The 20,720-nt window shown below is 42.7% G+C and overlaps 1 protein-coding gene across 2 annotated transcripts in view; it reads right to left on the bottom strand.

Moving 5' to 3' along the window:
* Positions 1–20,720, bottom strand: part of tenm2 (teneurin transmembrane protein 2) — a 274,412-nt gene that overhangs the window by 161,250 nt on the left and 92,442 nt on the right. The window contains exon 1 of one of the 2 annotated variants that reach the window (XM_041797919.1): positions 17,701–18,211. The exons of the other annotated variant lie outside the window; for it this stretch is intronic. Within the exon in view, the coding sequence (XP_041653853.1) occupies positions 17,701–17,752 (52 nt within the window). The 5' untranslated portion in view covers positions 17,753–18,211. Of the gene's footprint in view, positions 1–17,700; positions 18,212–20,720 lie in introns of those variants that run through there. 2 annotated transcript variants of the gene reach the window in all.

Here is a 20,720-nt window from a genome sequence, read left to right on the forward strand (position 1 = left end):
AGAACCTATACACTGTTGACCACTGTTACAGGAGTGCATGTACAAAATGACTCTAACATTCAATGACTGTTGGTTAATGTGAGAGCATTTATACTTTTCAGAAGTAACCAAGTTAAAGTTCCTTTTGAATTTTTATTTTCTTAACTTCCTTTCAGATAAAAACCTGCTTTTATTCGGAAAAAAGAAAAGAAACCATTGTTAGATTGAAAGTACCACACTAACATAAAGACGGAAAAAAGAGCTTACTACAGATGCAACAGTAGATACAAATAGCTAAAAGGAGCGGAGACACACAGTGAGCTTTCTCACAGTAAATATATTAATGAGTTCAAATGTACATATGAGGTGAGACATTTTGCTACAGTGAGCTCTCTTACAGTATTCAAGTACAGTAACAGATATAGGGAAAAACATGCATATGTGGTGGGGCATTTTACCACAGTGAGCTTTATGACAATATTTGAGTGAAGGAAATAGCTTATCAGTGCAAATTTATATATTTGGCATTTTACCAAAATGAGATTTCTCATAGTATTTGAGTACAGTACATATGTTAATGAGATCAAATGTGCATATGAGGTGAGGCATTATACCATTATGACATTTTTTTTAACAGTTTTTGAACACAGTAAATAGTTTAATGAGAGCAAATGTGCATATGAGGTGAGGCATTTTACCGCAGTGAGCTCTCTTACAATATTTGAGTGAAGGAAAAAGATTATAAAGGCAAAGGTATGTCTTGGGCATTTCCCCACAGTGAATTTTCTTTCAGTATTTTAGTACAGTTAAGAAAAAAATGAGTGTAAATGTGCATATGAGGTGAGGCATTTTACCGCAGTGAGCTTTCTTGCAGTATTTAAGTACAGTAATAGATTAATGAATGCAAATGTACATATCTGGTGAGGCATTTTACCACAATGAGCTTTCTTGCAGTTTTTTGAACGCAGTAAATAGATTAATGAGTGCAAACTCGCATATTAGGTATTTTACCACAGTGAGCTTTTCTTACAGTATTTGAGCAGCATAATTAGTTTAATGAGAGCAAATGTGCAAAGGAGGTGAGGCTTTTCACCACAGTGAGCTTTCTTACAGTATTTGAGCATAGTCAATAGTTGAATGAGAGCATTTTACCACAGTGAGCTTTCTTACGGTATTTAAGTACAATAATAGATTAATAGAAGAAAATTTATATATGTGGCATTTTACCACAGTGAGCCCTCTACAGTATTTTAGTACAGTTGATAAATAAATGAGTGTAAATTTGCATATGAGGTGAGGCATTTTACCACAGTGAGCTTTCTTACAGTATTTTAGTACAGTTAATAGATTAATGAGTGTGAAGCATTTTACCACAGTGAGCTTTCTCACACTATTTGAGCAACAGTAAAGCTGTAAGAGACAGTGCAGGATGTTTTACATTAAGCAGAGATAGAGGCGCTGCTTTAGCTCAGAATTAAGTGGGTGTCCATTCTGTCCTGTCTAATAAAGACATTGATTTTAGACCTTAATCACAACACAATTAACACTTTAATGTGACAGCCTGAGAATTAACAATTACTTGCTTTTACTGAATGGCAAAATGGCACGATCATTTTATACATGCGTATCCCAATGTGTATCTTTATACATGACTGTTTAAAGAACAGAATTTTGCACTTCAGGTTTTTATAACTGCCTGCATCTTCTCTTTTTCTTTAAGTATTTTTCCCCTTTATTATGTTTCCAGTTTTGAAAGCAAGCAGGCTAATTAAAGAAAAATCACAGAGAGGAGTAGGAACAAATTTAAGGCACTTGCTTTAAACCTGGAGAGGTTAAAGAAAGATCTAATTCTCTTCCAACTTCAACATGCACACAACTAATTATGTTTTAAATCAGGCCTCAGTCAACATTTCCTGTTAAATATGTGTCAAAAATATTACTGGAATTAAGTTTGTTTGAGTTTTTGATAAGCAGTTTTGTGGATTTGATCCAAAAAAGAAAAAAGAGAAAAATTCGTTTGCACCCTTCATTTCTACAAATTTTTGTGAGGCTTGTGCTGAGTTGCTGTCTCGGTTAAGTTGTGAAGTACTTTACAACTTGGAGCAGAAGCAGCTGATAAGCACATGGAACAAGGGTGTTATATTGGCAACAAGACTGAGAGCTTTTACTCTCCGCTGTGCGACGTTGTGCCGTCCCTCTTTTCCATTCCTCTGTTTCTGCATGGCTCTCTCCTTCTCTTTTATGTCTATATGCATCTATGTCCCTCAGCCGCTTTGATTCTCAACCTGTGCCTGTGCGCAGGTACATTCCTTCTCCATTAGCTGCTTTTGTTGCTGTACGTACACCAGGGGACACCGGGGGGAAACGTCTGAGAAATGAAGAAGAAAGAAGGATGACAGAAAATAATAGACATGGATGGATGCAGCGCCTCGTCTGAATACCTTTACTGATACAGGAGGCACTGGAAAATTACAGGTTTAAGGGGGGTTGTATGGAAAACAAGAGCCAAGCACACAGCAGACGCGGGCACAAAATAGCACAATAGCTTTGCAGATTGGCAGCATGGCAGCACTGTCTTTAAGTGGGATTGTTTTGTGCATGTGTAATTTTTTATGCAAGTGTGTGCGTATCTATTGTTTTAAGAAAACATGAGGCATTTGTAGGCTTACTGCTGGCAGAGAGTGGAAAAACAGAAACATTAAAATGAGCTGCTTTTTATGGCATCCTTGAACAAGAAAAAAAGAAAAAAAAAACACCTTTGATACTTCTTGCTCTTCCGTCACTCTTGCTGTTTTTGATTTCCCATTTTATTTATTCGGCACCTGATTTGCTTGTATTCTTTGTTTGTTCTCAAAGATGAGTTTACACGCGCCTCAAATTGGCAAGTGGTGCTTTAAATTTGTGCGGCCTTGATCGGGTCACGCTGCTAAGAAAACAGACACAGAAGAATGGTGCTCAGGCAGAGAGGCATGGATTTTTAAAATAGAAGAGAGGAGGGGGAGGCTTTTATTGAGAGGCTTTGGTGTCTGCGCTCGGCCTCCGCGGTTGGAGTCGTCTCCTCCTGGTTGCTCTATTCTAATTGAGACCACGACAAAAGGAAACGCAGTGTCCCCCTTTCTCTGATGCCAGTGCAGCCTGGGTAATATCCTCGCTGCGTCCCCAGCGTGCCGTTTCAATCTCACCCAGTTGGAGTGAGTGTGATAGAGGGAGATATGAAGGGGGAGAGCATAAAAAAGGAGCGGGGCTGTAAACAAGCTGAACCTGTTCTCCCTATGTGCACGGGGAGAGACCCAGAGATAGAAGATGAGACGAGCTGGAGTGTGTTTGAGGGGAAACACTCGTTCTACTGTCTGTCTTTTCTCTGCGATCCTTCTATCCCTGCGAGGCTGTGTGTGTGGGTGTAAGAGTGTGTGTTAGAGTGGGTGAAACACTGCCACAGTCCTATAGTCTCCCTCGAGATTCTACTTTAAACAGACTGGAGAAGTACTGCCAAGGGTTCACTGGTTGTATGCATGTCTACACTGTGTTCCAAATTATTATGCAAATACGATTCCAATGGAACATTTGATTTTTTAGTTTTTCAACTGTGCTGCTTCTCCCGTCAGTTTTCATCACTGACATCAATCTCAGACAGGTTTGGTCATTAGTTTGCCAGGGGAGCCTAACTAAAGGGAAACTACTTAAGGAGGTTGTTGCACATTATTATGCAAGTTACAGGTTTCATGCAATATGGGGAAAAAGGAAATTCTTTCTGCAGATAAAAGAGTGCAGTTTCTTGCAAAAGGTAGGAAAACACTGCCTCTGGAGTCCCAAGAACCTGTGGATGCAGGAGCCTCCAAAGGCTTGTAAAGCTGTATTTCAGCCACTCTTAGCAAATGCCCACAAGGAGAAATGATTACAGTGGGCTCAGAAATATATGCAGACTAATTCTCAAACAGTTTTACTCACTGATGAATGCTGTGCTACACTAGATGGCCCAGATGGATGGAATTCTATATGATTGGTAGATGGCAACCATGTCCCAACAAGGCTGCAACGTCACCAAGGAGGTGGAGTGATGTTTTGGGCTGGAATCATTGGAAATGAGTTGGTAGGCCCCTTTAAAGTGCCTGAAAGTATCAAAATTATCTCAGCAAAATATGTGGAGTTCTTAACTGCCCATTTCTTGCCATGGTATAAAAAGAAGAACCGTGCCTGCCAGAGTACATTTTCATGCACAATCCCATGCTGCAAAAACACCACTGAGGCCTTGGCTGCTATACAGGGGGAAAAAATCCTAGTGTGGCCACCATCATCCTCTGACCTCAACCCTATTGAGAACCTGTGGAGCCTCCATCCGCTTGGAGGCAAATCTGGCATCCTTAAAAACACAGGCAAAACTATACATGGAGTTGTTAAGAGCTCCTATGTTAATATGGAGCTTGATCTGCTGTTGTTTTTGGTTAAAATAGCTTTGATTTGAGAAAAAGATCTCCTTATGCAAAAAACTTACAACAGATTTCCTTTATAAACTAATGAGTGTTTGAAACTCTTTTTTGCATAATGATTAGGAACACTGCATTTTATGTTGTTTTGCAAAAACATGCCATTGTCATTATTGGTAATTTTTTTGTATAAAATACATGTTACAATATAATTGTTGAGGGAAAAAAATCTTATTGACTGCTAATTATACAAATGATTCAGGACAAAAATGAACAAAAACAGTATATGCATAGTAGTTTGGAACAGTGTATATGCACAGATGCTCTCTGTGCCTCTCGACTACTCCTATATATTTTTTCAACGCACAGCTTCCAAAACAAACTGTCATCAAAGTGGCGTTCAAGTGCTCAAACACCCTCTCCTACTTTTCTAAACACACATGATGCCCGCTCTCTCACACAGACGTAATTAAACAAATCCGTAGTGTCTATTAAGCGTGAAGGCCTCCCTGCTGTGAGAGACATATTAAAACCAGGATTAGCCCAAAACAATTACAAAAAGCTACAGATAGACCCTTTACCCCCCTGGATGCTGCCATAAATGTGTGTGCATGTGTGCATTACATCGCCTCACTCCCCTCATGTGGGCTTTAAACACGGGTTCCTTTGCTCACATTGCTCTCACATCTTATGTTTTATTTAACACTTGGAAATTGTTGGTGAGCAAAAGGCAGCAGGGACCTTGAAGCAGCGTGCAGCACTAAATAAAAACCACTTTGAACGGTGCAACGGCAATGACTCAAGTCTCATTACGTTCGAATATGTGTCGTTACAGTCAAACAGTGATGTGTGCAGTTAACAATGTTAAGCAGGCTGACAAAAAGAGCACGACACGAATATACAAATAGAAAAGGTGGGGAGGAATGATTTGCTCTCATTACTTGGTCTGAAAATTCAATATTTTGTGCTTCACAGGAAAGTACAAAACCATTACCCCCCACCTAGCTGTACCTTTAAAATTCTAAATCTCTTTTTCTTTCCTCCCCCTGCCCTCCCTCTTTCTACACATTGCAATATTTGTAAATTTAGACTCTTCTTCTCAGTCTTACACACTTCAAGTCAGTCCATCAGCTATCAGAGTGAGGGAGCAAAAGAAAAATCTTATGGCTCGTCTATAAATCATTAAATGGCTCAGCCCCAAGATACATGGCTGGCTTGCTTGTACAATATGAAACTACTACAGCTCTTAAATCATCCTGAGATGGTGTGTTTGCTCTTCCTCGAGTGAGAACAAAGATCAGTGTATCTTCATGTAGTTACTGCGTGGAACTAGTTGGCCAAGGATCTAATGCATTATATTTCTTTCCTTCATCATGGCATTGACTTTGAAATGAGCTCTTTAAATACCCCAATCTCTCTTATCCAAACATTTCCCTTTAATTCTTCACTTTTAATTCTTTTTTTGCATGTGAAGGCGTTTTTTTCTCACTTCTTTCCTACATCACTTTTTCATTTTCACATTCTCTCTGCTCCTCCCTGCATCCATCTCCTCCTCTCCACCCTTCCTGCAGAAGAAGTGGGAAGTCTACCTGCTGGATAATCCTGCATTACATCCTTAATCCCCTCAACGTGCTCTCACACACATCCAAACACACACATGAGCATGCATACCTATTTGTACATGCACACACACACATAATGCAAAACAATAAATAGGTGTTTGCATACACATGTGGACAAAATTGTTGATACCCTTCCGTTAAAGAAAGAAAGAAAGAAAACAAAACACTGAAATAACTTTCAACTGACAAAAATAATTAAATGGAATAATTTTTCAAAACAAACTAATGAAACTGGCCTGGACAAAATTGATGGTACCCCTAGAAAAGATGGAAAATAATGTGTCCATAACATGTTAAACTAAGGTATGTCCTGTAATTAGCCTCACAGGTGTCTTCAGGCTTGTTATTAGTCTGTCCGTCTATCAAAGGGTGAAAAGTAGACACTGTGCTGTTTGGTCTCACGGTGTTTACCACACTGAACATGGACCACAGAAAGCTAAGTTGTCCCAGGAGATTAGGTAGAAAATTATAGACAAGCATGTTAAAGGTAAAGGCTGTAAGACCATCTCCAATCAGCTTGATGTTCCTGTGACTACAGTTACACATATTATTCAGAAGTTTAAGGTCCACAGTACCGTAGCCAACCTCCCTGGACTTGGTCACATGAGGAAAATTGATGATAAATTGAAGAGATGGCTAATACGAATGGTAACCAAAGAGCATAGAATGACTTCAAAAGACATCCTTAAGAAACGATCTGTTGAACCCTTGCACTGCCTTACCAGTCTTTTGGCCTGGCCGGATTCTACTCCTTGTATCTTCGCACATCTTTTCGGGGTGATGATTCACTAAGTATGTCACTCGTATTCCCCATCAAGTGCTTCACCGCAGTCTATCAGTGAAGCATATTGTTTTAAGTTGTCTTTTACCTTTTCTTCTATCTGATTTCTTGACACCGGGGAAACGAAAATGCTTCACATATCAGATTTACAAGTCTCTGGAGCCTCTACAATCTCTAAAACGTCAGTTGCTCGAGTCTCCCTGTAAACTTATCCTCCCTTGCCACTCCTAGTATATCCACCATTTTAGCACTGTTAGATCAAGGAGAGTGGAGTGCAAAGGATGATGGGTACATAAGGGCTGGTAGTTCCCACTGCCCTACCGTTTGAAACTGTCATGTTCGGGATGACACCGAGTTGTTTCTGTTACCACGGTATTAAAGAAACCGTTACATCTCTATAAAAAAGCGAGACTGGAATTTGCACACTGACAAGCATCAAAGCTTCCAGGAGAACGTCATTTGGACCAATGAGACAAAACTGGAGCTTTTTGGCAAGACACATCAGCTCTATGTTCACAGACGCAAAAATGAAGCATCAAAAAAAAGAAGACTGCAGCTAATGTGAAACATGGAGGGGGCTCGGTTATGTTCTGGGGTTGCTTTGCTGCATCTGGCACAGGGTGTCATGAATCTGTGCAGGGTGCAATGAAATCTCAAGGCTATCAAGGCATTCTGGATCGAAATGTGTTGCCCCAGTGTCAGAAAGCTTGGTCTCAGCAGGTCATGGATCCTCTAATAGGACAATAGCACAGCTTAAAACTGCCAAGAATGGCTAAGAACAAACCACTATTCTATTCTAAAGTGGCATTCTATGAGCCCTGATCTAAAGCCTATTGAACGTCTATGGAAGGAGCTGAAACATGCGGTCCAACCTGAGACAGCTGGAGCAGTTTGCTGCAGAAGTTGGATTGAGAGTCAGAGAAATCGCCTGATGGCAGTGATTGCTCCAAAAGCTTGTGCAATAAAATTTTAATTCAAGGGTAGCATCATTTCTTTTTATTTTGATTGATTAATTTTCAGTAACTTTTTATTTATTATTACTTTTGTCAATTTCAAGTTATTTCAGTGACCACTGTGGGTGTTTCTTTCTTTAATGGATGGGTACCAACAATTTTATCCATGTGTGTATGTTGGCATGTGATGCACACAGTCCTCAAAAAGTTCCAGTGACATGTTTAATTAAACACTTTTAATTGTTTTCTTAATAGTGATGTCATACTGTCATAGTGAATATGGCAGCAGAGTCCCTGCTGTGACACTCACAGACTGAACAAGTGGAGCGTCTGCTGATAATGGACTGTCACTAAAGGATCTGACATCATGCTGTCTAAGAATATCCTAATGAAAGCAAAACTAGAGAAAGGAGCTGGAGGTGTAGGGTGTGTTTGCATACACACGTGTTGTTCAGTGGGCGAAGGGCAAAGGGTGAGAGAAATGAGAGCGGTGGAAAATAAGAACGAGACAGAGCAGCAGGCGAGGAAACGGACAGAGGAGACAGAGCGAGTGTGCGGAGATCTCTGCTTCTCATTAAGAAGTGGCTCCGGGGTCTAGTCACTTGCCATTGATTTGTTTAAAATCAAAACGCTCACAATCGACAAGCTTGGCGTCTTCAAGTCCCTGTCGCAGCCAGCGAGTGGACAAAGCATGCCAACCAATCCCGTGTCAAATCGCTGATTTTTTTCTCTTCCTCTGCAGTAGCTTCTCAGTGAGTCATCTTAGGACATCCTCATATCACAGTAACATCTTTTCAATTGAAATGATGGAATATCTCAGCAGATGTCAGTCACACAAGAAGTCAAATGGATCTGACAAAATCCTTTTAATTTCTCCCATGAGTGTGTCTGGTTTCACATTCTCTCAACCTATTCTTGTGTCTGTGTGCGCCGCTGGCTGAATAGCCTATGAATAGAGGCCATAGCCAATCAATAGCAATCTACGGCCGGCCCTAGCAATGCTAATGGAACTGTGCAGGAGCTGGCATTTGGCCAGTGCCATCACTGCAGCATCAGTCTCCAAGTACAAATACACACACATGAGGAGAGAGAAAGGTTAGAGAGACAAGAGGTGAGCGTCCAAATGTGTGTCAATAGGGAGGACAAAGGGAGTGCGAGCGGGGAGGTGTGCAGACAGAGATGGATGTGCTGTGTGACATTGTTTAGGTGATCAAGAATGATCGATGGAATCATTTCTCTGCCCCCTCTGCCCCGCTCAACGGCCCATCTCCCCCTTAAGCGCTGGTCATTAGAACCCCCGCGCACAAACTAACACACATGCAAAGACTGAGTTCCACTTTGTCATCATCCTTAAGGCAAGGTCACGGCGCCCTGTCTCCTCAAAACACACCTTCTGTTAAGTGACTGTCTGATAAACTAATGTGTTTGTGTCAGTGTGGGTTGTAATGTACAGGAAAATACGGTTATGTAACTACGGCTCAAAGTAACAGAGTGACTCAAGTATCACAGCAGTGACCTTTACAAGTCCTTTTACTCTCCTCAGTTCAAAGTGGCCTCTGTACTGTAGTGAATAGATCCTGAGCTGTAAATAAGCCATGTAGATAAATGCAGCACTGAAAGGAGACAGAATGCTGCTATTTTCCTTCATTTAATCATCCTTTTTCTATAAGTGAGCACATTAGGTGGAGTTAATTGAGGGAAAAGGGGGGAAAAACATCTCAGTTGAATGTGTCATCCACCTCACAAAATTGATAGACGGCTAATGTACCTTTTTTTCTGAAAGAGTCATTTCAGTGTGTTCATCAAGGTAATTCTAGAGTAATAAAACTAACTCTATAATGCATTACTGTCTGTATAAAGGCAGGTGCAAAGTCCTTGCAGTGATTTAAAGGACATGTGTAACTGATTTTACATTTCTTGAATATGAATGTGACAGCTGGATGTAAACGTAAAGCAGCTCTGCAGAGGAAGAAGTACTGAAAGTGCTACATCAGAACAATAATAGAGCACAAGTATAAAATTCAGAATAAAAATCTCGCCGATAATAAAGATGCTGATATTTTGGTGACCTTGCGGAGCACACTGAACGACCAGATTTCATATCTGTCCTCAGGTGGGTCCATCTTGCAAAGCTTAAAGCTTGGTCGGAAATGATAAACCAATCTGGAAGCTACAGATGTGGTTCACTTAAAGCAACTGCAAACCTGCTGGTGAAGAGATTTGCGTGCATGCAGCTATTGTGGCAGTTTTATCAGGGCTTTAAAAGAAGAGCTAAGAACCACACTGAACTTGACTGAAAGGTTCTGCTTCTTCGACTCTCTCTGTGGGATGCTGCCTATATGTGTGCAACAGTCTGGTTATGTTTTGGAGGTTTCTCAGAGAGAAACTGGAACTACTGCCTTGCAATCACTGCATAGTGAATGTACAGTGGTAGGTCAAATAGAAGAGCTTGGTTTGTTTTCAGCCTTGACCTTGTAACTCCAAAATGCTCATTTCATCCCTGAGTCAGAGTGAACATTCGTGAGAAATAAGCAGAAACCCCTCAAAGCGACCTTGGGCTATCTTCCATAAGGCCCAAAGACCTTGACCTTCGACCTCTGATCTTGAAAACTGAATCAGTACAGTTGAGGATACTGCATTCACCAGAACAGCACAGACAGCTTGATACTGCGATTGTAGAAGGTTTTAAACTAGAGCTGAACAATTCCACAATGTAAATGTGATGTGTGCACGTGTGATACTCACATCATAGGATGAAAGATGCCATTTACTGTATGAAGATCATAAGTTTTCTTCTTTTCTGTGACTTAATTAAAATAAAAGTCTGTCTGAACTGACCCTGTGCATGCAGACTTTGTGGGCAGATAAAAACTTGCGCTGCACTGCTAATATGTCAAATATACCAGCATGACCCTGATGGCTGATACAATTTTATGCAAAGTAGATTTAAAATTATTGCCTTACTGCTATTTGCAGCATTGGCTCTGAAATGCTGCATACATATGGACCATTTCTAGAGAAGATGTGCAGATGATTTTAGCTGGTCATCAAAAACTGAATATAAGAATAAATATGTTGCAAAGTTCTTATGAAGGAACTATTCAACACAACTTCTCTTTCCAGACGATGTATGAACGTCTCTGTGTGTCACAGCAAAGGTCAGAGGGCTGTACCAAGTAGAATGAGAGGAGAAACGGGGTTCGATTTTAAATTAAAGTTGATGTAGTTCGAGTCATCAAAATTACATTGTTGACCACTCAACAGTCAAAAAGTCATTCTGATGACCACTCAACAGTCACAGAGTCACTCTGACGACCACTCAACAGTCACAGAGTCACTCTGATGACCACTCAACAGTCACAGAGTCACTCTGACGACCACTCAACAGTCACAGAGTCACTCTGACGACCACTCAACAGTCACAGAGTCACTCTGACGACCACTCAACAGTCACAGAGTCATTCTGACGACCACTCAACAGTCACAGAGTCACTCTGACGACCACTCAACAGTCACAGAGTCACTCTGACGACCACTCAACAGTCACAGAGTCACTCTGACGACCACTCAACAGTCACAGAGTCATTCTGATGACCACTCAACAGTCACAGAGTTACCCTGAGGACCACTCTGCAGTCATGGAGTCACTGTGTTGATCACTCAACAGTCCTTTTCGCAACTCCGCTGCAACTTTTTCCTTTTTTGCACACCTGTACCTTTTTTACCCAGTCCATTTCATTTATCTATATTTTATATATATATACATATATGTATACATACATACATACATATATATATATATATATATATATTTCATCATATTGCAATTCAACCACTTTGTTCACTCAGTATTGGTCCATTTTGCATTACCCTGTTTATATATTTATTTTCGTTTTAAATCTTTGCCTCTTTGCACTACAGCCATTCTTGGCTTTCAGTTTATTACGGTTATTGAACAGCTTCATTCATATATCTTTAACTGCGGTTACTGTCAATATATGGGCCGGATATTTATCTTTCTGCTTTTGAACAACATAATAAAAAGGAGAATATCACAATTTCAGGTTCTTAATCTTGTTCATCCTGTCTCTGTGTGATGGTTTCCAATGCATTCAGCGTACAGCTCTTTCTGGAAGTATCCACTTTTACTCTGAGGAGGTCACATTCTTTGAAGCTATCCATTCGGTAGTAGCGCTTTTTGATTACAGTAACGTTGATGGTCAGTAAGGACTCACAGTCAATGCCCAGTTTGACACTGCCCACCTCTGCTTTACATTTATTTTCTCTAATCAAGGAGTCTTTTTGAATCAAGCCAGATCTTCGCAAGGTTTATTTACTTATCAGTACTTAAAGGTTTGAGTATGACCTTGCAATGCAGAATGAATGGAGGGAGTTTTGGATCGTGTCAGGCTGCGTGCAGTGGGTGATGGTGTTCGGCTTTGAATACTAATTGCAGGCATCTCTCTCATGCATCTATGCTTTACAGGGATTGTTCTTTTGGATTATTGTCGTTTTTGGGGCATGACCGCTAGGCCATCAGCGCCTTAAATCTCAAATATGTGCACATTCTACTCAATCACTTCTGCTTCTCCTTGCTCTCCAGTTTTCATTTCTGGTAATTTAACTTTGTCCAAATAGAATGAGTGGTTCAGGTTTCCTTGCACAGACTCAAATGATAGAAATGTGCTTCAAAATGAGCTTCAGATGGCTTTTATTTTTATACTCTATTTCAGATCCTGTACTTTTGCACTTTTCCTTCAATAAAGAAGTTGAATCAGTGTTTCTACCTTCATCAGGAGTATCTGTACTTTACTTGCATAAAGACTGGGTGTACTTTTGCCCCCTCTGCCTCTCCACAGTTGCTTAGCAAAACATCCTTTCTCTGCCTGAGAAACAATTGAATATTTGACCTATTTTCTGTCTTGAAGCTGCACAGTAAACTACCTGACACTCTTCAGCAGAGGCACTGCTCTTTGAAACCGCATCTTTCTAATGGATGAACCATTGTCCTCACCCCGTCCCTTAAAATCGGTTTCACGTCTGTCGCGATGTGACAGCCAGGGAGTCGGCCCGGATCTGACGGGGAGGAGTGACTCACAGTCTGAGCTCGAGGTAGAAAAGAAGCCTCTCTTCCTTTTTTTATGTTAATAACCAGACCTGAGCGGAGTGAAGGGAGGATGAGATGCAGGGTGGGGGGAAAGAACAAAGAAAGAGGTGAAGAGTTCAGAAAGCCAGACCTAGTGTTTTGGTGGGGAAGGATATTAAAGATGAAGGAAGGTGCTGTGAGGGAGGAAATATGGCAGCAGAAGAGAGGTGGAGAAACGGGGATGACGTTAGATAAGATGAAGAATGGAAAGGGGAATGGTTAGTCTGGTTTTCAAGTTTACAAACAACGCTGTGATGAGTCAATGAGTCACGGCTGTCGCCGCCTCCCCAGAAGGTATAATGAGGCTGTGTGGATGAACGATGGTAACTCCGAGACAAAACCTCCTTTCCTGCAGAAATGCTGGGATCAATTTGTCACTTCAGCATGACTGTAATTGTGACACTTTCATCTGTCACATAGTTAGCTCTGGCACGGATCGATCACTTAGAGGGTTAGCGTTGCATGGTTAACAAATGGGATAACACTGCATCCTACACAGCTGCTCTGATTGAGGGTACAATGCTTTCTCGCTTAGGGGAAAATTAAAAGGTGAATGGAGATGATGAATAATTTTCTTCTGCTTTATTAATACGCGATGCAAAGTCACTGAAAGGATTTAAATTAACTGCGATGTCAGCCTTTGTTTTCCTTCTCTTTTTATAAATTAGCGTCTTCACTGTGAGCAGAAAGGAGGCGGCGATGACACGGCAGCGTCAGGTGTGGGTGAGGGGATGCTCGGAGATATGAGAGGAGTGTTGGGGTATAGGTGACACACATGGCAGCGCCACATGCAGATGGTGCACATGGGTGAGCAGCCAGGCTAGTGAAGCAGAAAACCAGCCAGCTCCATGCTGAGATCACCAGTTAGCCTGCCAGCCCTTTACTCACCCAAATCACCACTGTGAAAATTAATACCTCCAACCGCCCTTACAAAAACTAGCCACACTCACACAGACATTCAAGAAGATCAATCACTGCATTAAATATTTACATAGGAAAATGCATGTTTAAAATTTTTTGATGGAGGCTCTTTTTGGGCCAGTTCAAAAGAAAAAAACCCCCAAGATCCTTACATTTTTATATCAGCTGTGTTAATCTTAACGATTTCCTTTCTTTCCCATTTCCTTCTCTTCCACAACAGACCTCAGAGAAGTGAGATTGACTGCCGACCGACTGCTTTTCCATCAGCGTGACACTCAACACAAACGCAGCCACACACAAGTGCTTACCTGATGAGAGACGGGACAGATTGAATGATATAAAAAACACACAGGCTCCCCCCCACCCCCTCGATTTCTAACATGCACACAAAGCCATCAAAGCGCACGCATTATACACAAACGCTCATGCGGCTGACGGCCGTACACACAATAAAGCATGGTGCGTGAGGGACACAGGGGGCTGAAAGCAATCTTCCTGCTGACCTTGAGTGGGGAGGACAAAACGTGTGATGGAGGGAGAAAAAAAAAAACCCAATGCGAGGAAAAGCAGTGAAATACATAATCTATCTCCACCGGCGGAGGGAAACAAATGCTTTCACTGTGATTGAGGACACATCGCCCTCACACATCAACACTCGCTCACGTTTAGGCCTAAAGAAAGCAGAGGAAAACTCATTTTCCTAAAGCAGGAGGGGAAAGTGCGACAAAGAGAGAAGACGATGGAGGAAAGCAGTAGGTGAAGAGAATAGAGGCCAAAATAGGTGGAAACAAAGAGGGGAGAGGGAGCGAAGCAGACAGAGACAGATGGACGGAGTAAAGAGAGAGAGGGAAGAAAGAGAGATGACTGCGAGTGACCGGCCTTTGTAGATGACTGTCGTTGCTCACTTTTGAGTCAGCTTCACTGAAGCAAAGTCTTAATGACTCACGGCCTGATACTCTGCATAATCAAGCTGTGCATGTGTGCGTCTGCGTTCATGTCTGTGTGTGCCTCTAGTCTTGTAACAGAGAACTTTATTACCATCTGTTCCCACACATGCTTATTTGTTTAGCCGTGACACGCACGTCTTCTTCAATCGCTTTGCTATTTTTTCTCTCTTCCACTCTGCGCCTCCACCTCTCTTTCTGTGCCCTCCTTACTACTTTCCTTGCACCTTCTATCCTCAAAATTAATCATGTCCACTCCCTTAAAAAATTCACGCCCATTATCCTGGCGGCTTTCGAACTACCCAGTCATGGTGGTGAAATCGAGTCGTTTTAATCAAAGCATGTGGATGTGCTCCTGTGTCACTTTGTGTGCGTCTCAGTACCTGGAGAGGCCATTAGGTGGAGCTGGTGCCTGACTGAGGGAGACAGACAAATTGAGGAGAGGAGAAAGGCAGGACAGACAGCTGAATGAAACACAAGAGAGGGCTTGCTCTCTTCTACCTGTTATCATTTTTTCATGTTCTAAGATGCCCAACAGTGTATACGTGCTGGATTTCTGCGTCCAGGAGCTTTAATTATTCATGCCTCTGTGAGTATCACAATGTAATGGTAGCAAGTTATTGGTGATGAATGGAAAAAAAGGACTTCTTTACCCTTGAGCATGATTCTTCTACAATATAATTGACCTTTTTCATGCCATGCATTTTAATTAGCTCCTCCAGAAGAAGCCCAGGTGTAGCTAATAACATTAACGTCTCCCAGTAAGCCACACCAGTAAACAAACATGCACAATAACCTAATCTGGAGCACCTTAATGCAATGCCGCCATTGTTAATGTTATTAATAACACCTGTGCTGCTCCTGCTATGGGATGTCAAAAGGCATGGAGGGAAAAGGGACAAGGCTTTTAAAGAAAGGACGCAGATGTTGGCCTCAAGTTTAATCCATGCAAAAAATGAGAGTCACGTATTGATTGAGCAGCAAAATTCCTCACAATAAGATTCAAATGTTTCCTCGGATTTGTCAAAATGTGCAGACACATGCGCACCTGTGCAACCACAGATCTTGTTGGCAGTTGAGCCGAAAAGGGACGGTAGCCCGGAGGAAGGGCAGGTGTCCACAGATGGAGCTCTCTCCGAGTCTCTCTCCCTCTCTTTGGTGCCACAGATGGACCCAATCACACCTATTTCTCTCTCACATGCCCTATAGCGAGATAATCAGCATGAGTGTGTGTGTGACTTGTTTATTTTGTCACTTTAAAAGGGTGTCTTCTGAATGAGTCTCTAAATATGCATGTGTCTGGTGTGGTTTTAGCCCACAGCAGAGCACATGTGGTGTTTACTGTGTGAAGCAGTGGAGGCCACAATGTGAAATAACTTTTATCAGCTTGTTTAAGCCAAAAAATAATCAAATCAAAGCGAAGTTTGTGAAATGAAGGCACAATGCTTCAAAGCACAGCGTGGGGATAACATTCAGAAGTGTCTGCTGGCTGAGGATAACATTAATTTGACTTCATATTTGCATGATTTGGTGACAGTTGAACACGTGAGAGGTGGCCTGCAGAGGGTCTGTCTGTCTCATAAGGCAGGGGGTCCTGTTAGCCAATGAGACCACCCGCTCTGTAAAGCAGGAAGTGAACCACCGATCTGTCATCTGTCTTCATAAGCCCACCAGTCAGGACCCTGCTAATTAGTTACCATGGAAACCATGGCTAATTCCCTGGTCTGCCATGCCAATCACGTCCTGTCTGTGGCAGCAATCAGAAAGGCACATTTATCCACCGCTGGGCCGGATCCGTGTAACAGATGTGTGCATGTGTTGGTGGGTGTCTTTGTGTTTGTGTGTTTGCATGTGGGCGGTTCAGAGAGTTAGTATGTGTGCGAGCTTGTGAAAGGCCTTAGACAATGTTGCTTTTATGTTTTAGAGAAAAAAAAATGCCAGTCTAGCTTGTAAATTCAGAGTGTTTGTTCGGAAAAAAAGGAGGCAGATGTGTCGGAGCTGCTGAGAGGGGTGTGTGCCATGTTGTGATTGTCTGTGGGAACTGTTTGATTAGCTTGACGAGTGCTAGCAATCCCTTCACACCCACAAAGCAATCAAACAACTATTAGATGACACACGCAGGCACAAACACACATGGATGGAGAGGTGGATGTATACTAGAAACACTTAACCTTTACCCTGAGGTCGGACTGCTCTGTCAGACAACACACCCCCTTCTTGGTGTCAAATAACTTGCACATGCACACATGGAGTGAGAAACTGTGCAACATTCTTAACATTCTTGCTTGAAATTTAACCAATCACATCTGAATCTGAATATCTCATCAATTAATCAAAGTTTGATTAGAAAGGCAAATAACCTTGTAAATATTGCAGAACACACATGCATACATTATAGATTGAATATAGCAGGGGCAGCCCATGTCCCCTCTGTTTTCAGCCGTCAGCTACCTGTCAATCACTGTAATTACCATCAACGGGAACGTGCTCTCCACAAAGCTCAGGGCTGACGCACGCAAGCGCACACTTACATATGCACAGACTTTAAATCAATGACCAATGAACGCACACGAATGGACACACTCACACATATGCATGCAGAGGCAGCACATACTGGCAGTCCCGGATGCCAATCATGACTTCAAGCGCACATCAAAGACAAGTTCTGCTCCTATGTATGCCGTTTGATCATCAGTGCAGCCGCCTCCGCCGTGCACATACTTTTACGCACACGCACTCTATATGTGCATATAACCTAGATTACAGCAAAGCATTAAAATCCAGACTGGAAGACTGTTTGTCCACAGAAGAAGAAATGGGGACTGGCTCTAGTCAAGTTCCAGCGATGTTCCATTGTTCCTCGCGCTCTTCTCCAGGGATAATGTGGCATCTGTCTGCTGTAGGGACAAAGAAGTATCCAAGGGTCTTACCTGTCTCATGAGAGAGGGTCTTGGCTCGTCCGGTGTTGCCTGAGTGATGCATCGCTCCGTACTTGTCTCTCTCGCTGATTAACCCTCTACCCTTATCTCCTCTCCTCCACACTCCACTCCTCTCCGCTCCCTTAAGAGTCCTCTTTTCTTGATTCTCAATCTTTTTTTGTTTTCACCACTCTTTCCACAAAAGTCCTTGCTGTTTGCCCTCTCTTCCCTCGCTGTTGTTCTCCCTCACTCTTGTTTCCCTTTCTTCTCTCCTCTCCGTCTGTCTGCTGTGAAGAACAATCCGCTTGCTGAGTGCCGGAGCAGCGCGCAGGAGGAGGAGAGAGACTTGCGCACGTGTGACTGTGGCACTGCAGAGACAAACGCCACACACAAAACCACCAGAAGGGGAAAAGATGCTCTCCTTTTCCCTCTTCCTCCAGGAGACTGCAGGTTTTTTTTTTCTTTTTTTGTCTCCCCCTCCTGTTTCTAGTCCTTTTTTTCCTCAATCCGTCACAGATCAAGGCCGGTTTGGGCAGAGGGGAACGAATGGATGAGGAGACACTGAGAGAGGATGCCTTTCAGCCCGTGGCAGGCACAGCAGAAGAGAAGGAGAGATGTGGCTGCGGCTCCATCCTCCATCTGCCCACAGCTGAGACTGAGAGCAGACTCATCGCGCACACACGCTCGCGCTCTCTCTCTATCTCTCCTCCCCTCTCTCTCTTTTCTCTCCCAGCATCACCGCACCACCGAGATAGAGGGGGAGGAAGGATGACGGCGGGAGCTAACGAATGAGCCAGAGGGAGAGAGAAAAAGAAGGGGGGGCGAGAAAGAGGGAGAGCGTGGTGGAAGAGAGGAGGAGGAGGAGGTGGCAACAAGGGCGGGAGGATGCCACGGAGCCCACGAGCGCTGGAGAGTGGAAGAGTGACAGAATCATGGGAATGTGACAAAGCATGCACATCAAAGGCGAAGGGGAAAGAGGGAGGAGGATGGATAAAAAGAGATATAGGAGACACCAGGGAATAGGTGGAGAGAGGGGGTGAGAAGACATGGGAGGAGAGGAGAGATGGGGTCGAGGGGAAAAGGAGAGAAGACATGGGGGTGGGCAGATATTCAGAGCAGTAGGGGGGAGGAAGGGCAGAGGACACTGCAGCGATGAAGCCAGTAATATGTCAGATTTCACATTATGTCCTTAAATAGGCAAAAGTGCAATGTCAAACAAAGCACCAACAGAAAACCTAAAACATGCCTGCAGAAAGGACATATTTGTCCTTATTTGTCATTTGTCCTTGGAAAGGCAATGACAAGAATCCAACATTAACCCTTAAATGGGAAGACAGGTGTAAAAATTTCAGTCTACCAGTCCAGGATCACAATTTGCTTGAGCTGATCCCAGCATTCATCTAGTATAAGCTGCCAGTCAATCATAGGGCTGACATAAAGAGACCAATCACACCTACGGGCAATTTAGAGTCACCAATTAACTTAGCGATTAACCTAACGACCATGCCTTTGATCTGTGGGAGGAAGCCTGAGTACCCAGAGAGAACCCAGGCATGCGCACGGAGAACATATTAATTCCACACAGAAGGTCCCTGCTGACTAGGATTTGTACCAGGAACCTTCTTGCTGTGAGGCAACAGCATCACTCTGCAGCCAGCTGTTCTCTAAAACACTTATTTCCAAAGTCTGGGTTGGGTCTCAAATTGAGTTGTGGGAATTTCTTTTCTACAGTTTCTATGAAACATTAATGCCTGCAGTACACATTATATCCAAAAGGGGGCTCCACCCTATAAAACACACCCTCTCTCCCATAATAAAACCCCAAACAAGCAAGGCTCTGCCAGCCAGTGGATGGCAAAAACTGGAGTCACAGTTTTGATGCCTGGCTAATAAAGAAGAACCGCATTGTTCCAGACCAAGGTGTCGAGCACGTGATGAAAGCCTACGTGACCGAGTGAAAAGGCTTCTTTCAGGCTTGTACAAAAGAAAACATCAGGTCAGGGTCTTATTTAGTCTGACATTAACGTTATCCGAGTAAGCAGCCATCAGCTCAGCCAAGAAGCTGAGGATGGCACAGAAGGCAGGCTTGATAAGCATTAATATGGAAAAACAAAGTGAAAACAAGTTTGGGAAAGACTGCTCTAATATATCTAGGCTGAAATAAAGCAAATGCAAAATGCCTACATCTTCTTTAAGGATATAGATCAAACATATTTACCACCTTTCTATCTCTATCTCCCATGATACATCGTCTGTTTAGGGTAACTCAACACCTTACTCATGGGACATCTGTAGCTTAGAAGTTAAGAGTAAGTCATCTTGCCATTGGAAGGTTGTGGGTTACCCCGAGATCCTGCAGTCACACGTTCAATGTGTCCTTGGGAAAGACACTTAACCCCAATTTGCTCCCACTGCTTTGTTGGTGGCGTTAAATGGGTATGGATGCAAATGAATGGAATTAGCTAATACTGGTTGCCAATTCTCCATAGCAACTGACAGACAAGCTCTGCCATCAGTGTGAGGATGTAAAGTGAATGGAACAAATGGATGTGATTGGGTAGATGTGACCTGAGGTGTAAGAGGGCTTTGAGTAGTCAGACGGCTAGAAAAGCCAAGGTTGCTCTGATAGCATCCTTCAGCTTGTCTGTATTGTTGAGTCTGGTGTGCCATCTTCATCATTCCTCTTGACATTTCCCCAGAAGTTCTCTATGGTTCAGGTTCAGGTCCAGACCAGTTGGTTGGTCAATCAAGCACAGTAAACCAGTTTCTGGTGGTTTTGGCTTCACTGTTGGCAGGTGCCAAGTCCTGCTGGAGAGGGAAATCAGAATCTCCATGGAAGTATGTAGTGCTTTGAAATTAGATAACTGACAGTGTTGACTCTGGACTTGATAAAGCACAGTGGACCAATAGGACCAGATGACATGGCACCTCAAACCATCACTGTCTGTGGATACTGAAAACACATCAAGCACCTTTGATTCTGGGCCTCTCTGATCCTCCTCCAGATTCTGGGACCTTGATTTTCAAATTAA

This window comes from Cheilinus undulatus, linkage group 10 (assembly GCF_018320785.1).
Source record: "Cheilinus undulatus linkage group 10, ASM1832078v1, whole genome shotgun sequence".
NCBI classification, from domain to species: domain Eukaryota; kingdom Metazoa; phylum Chordata; class Actinopteri; order Labriformes; family Labridae; genus Cheilinus; species Cheilinus undulatus.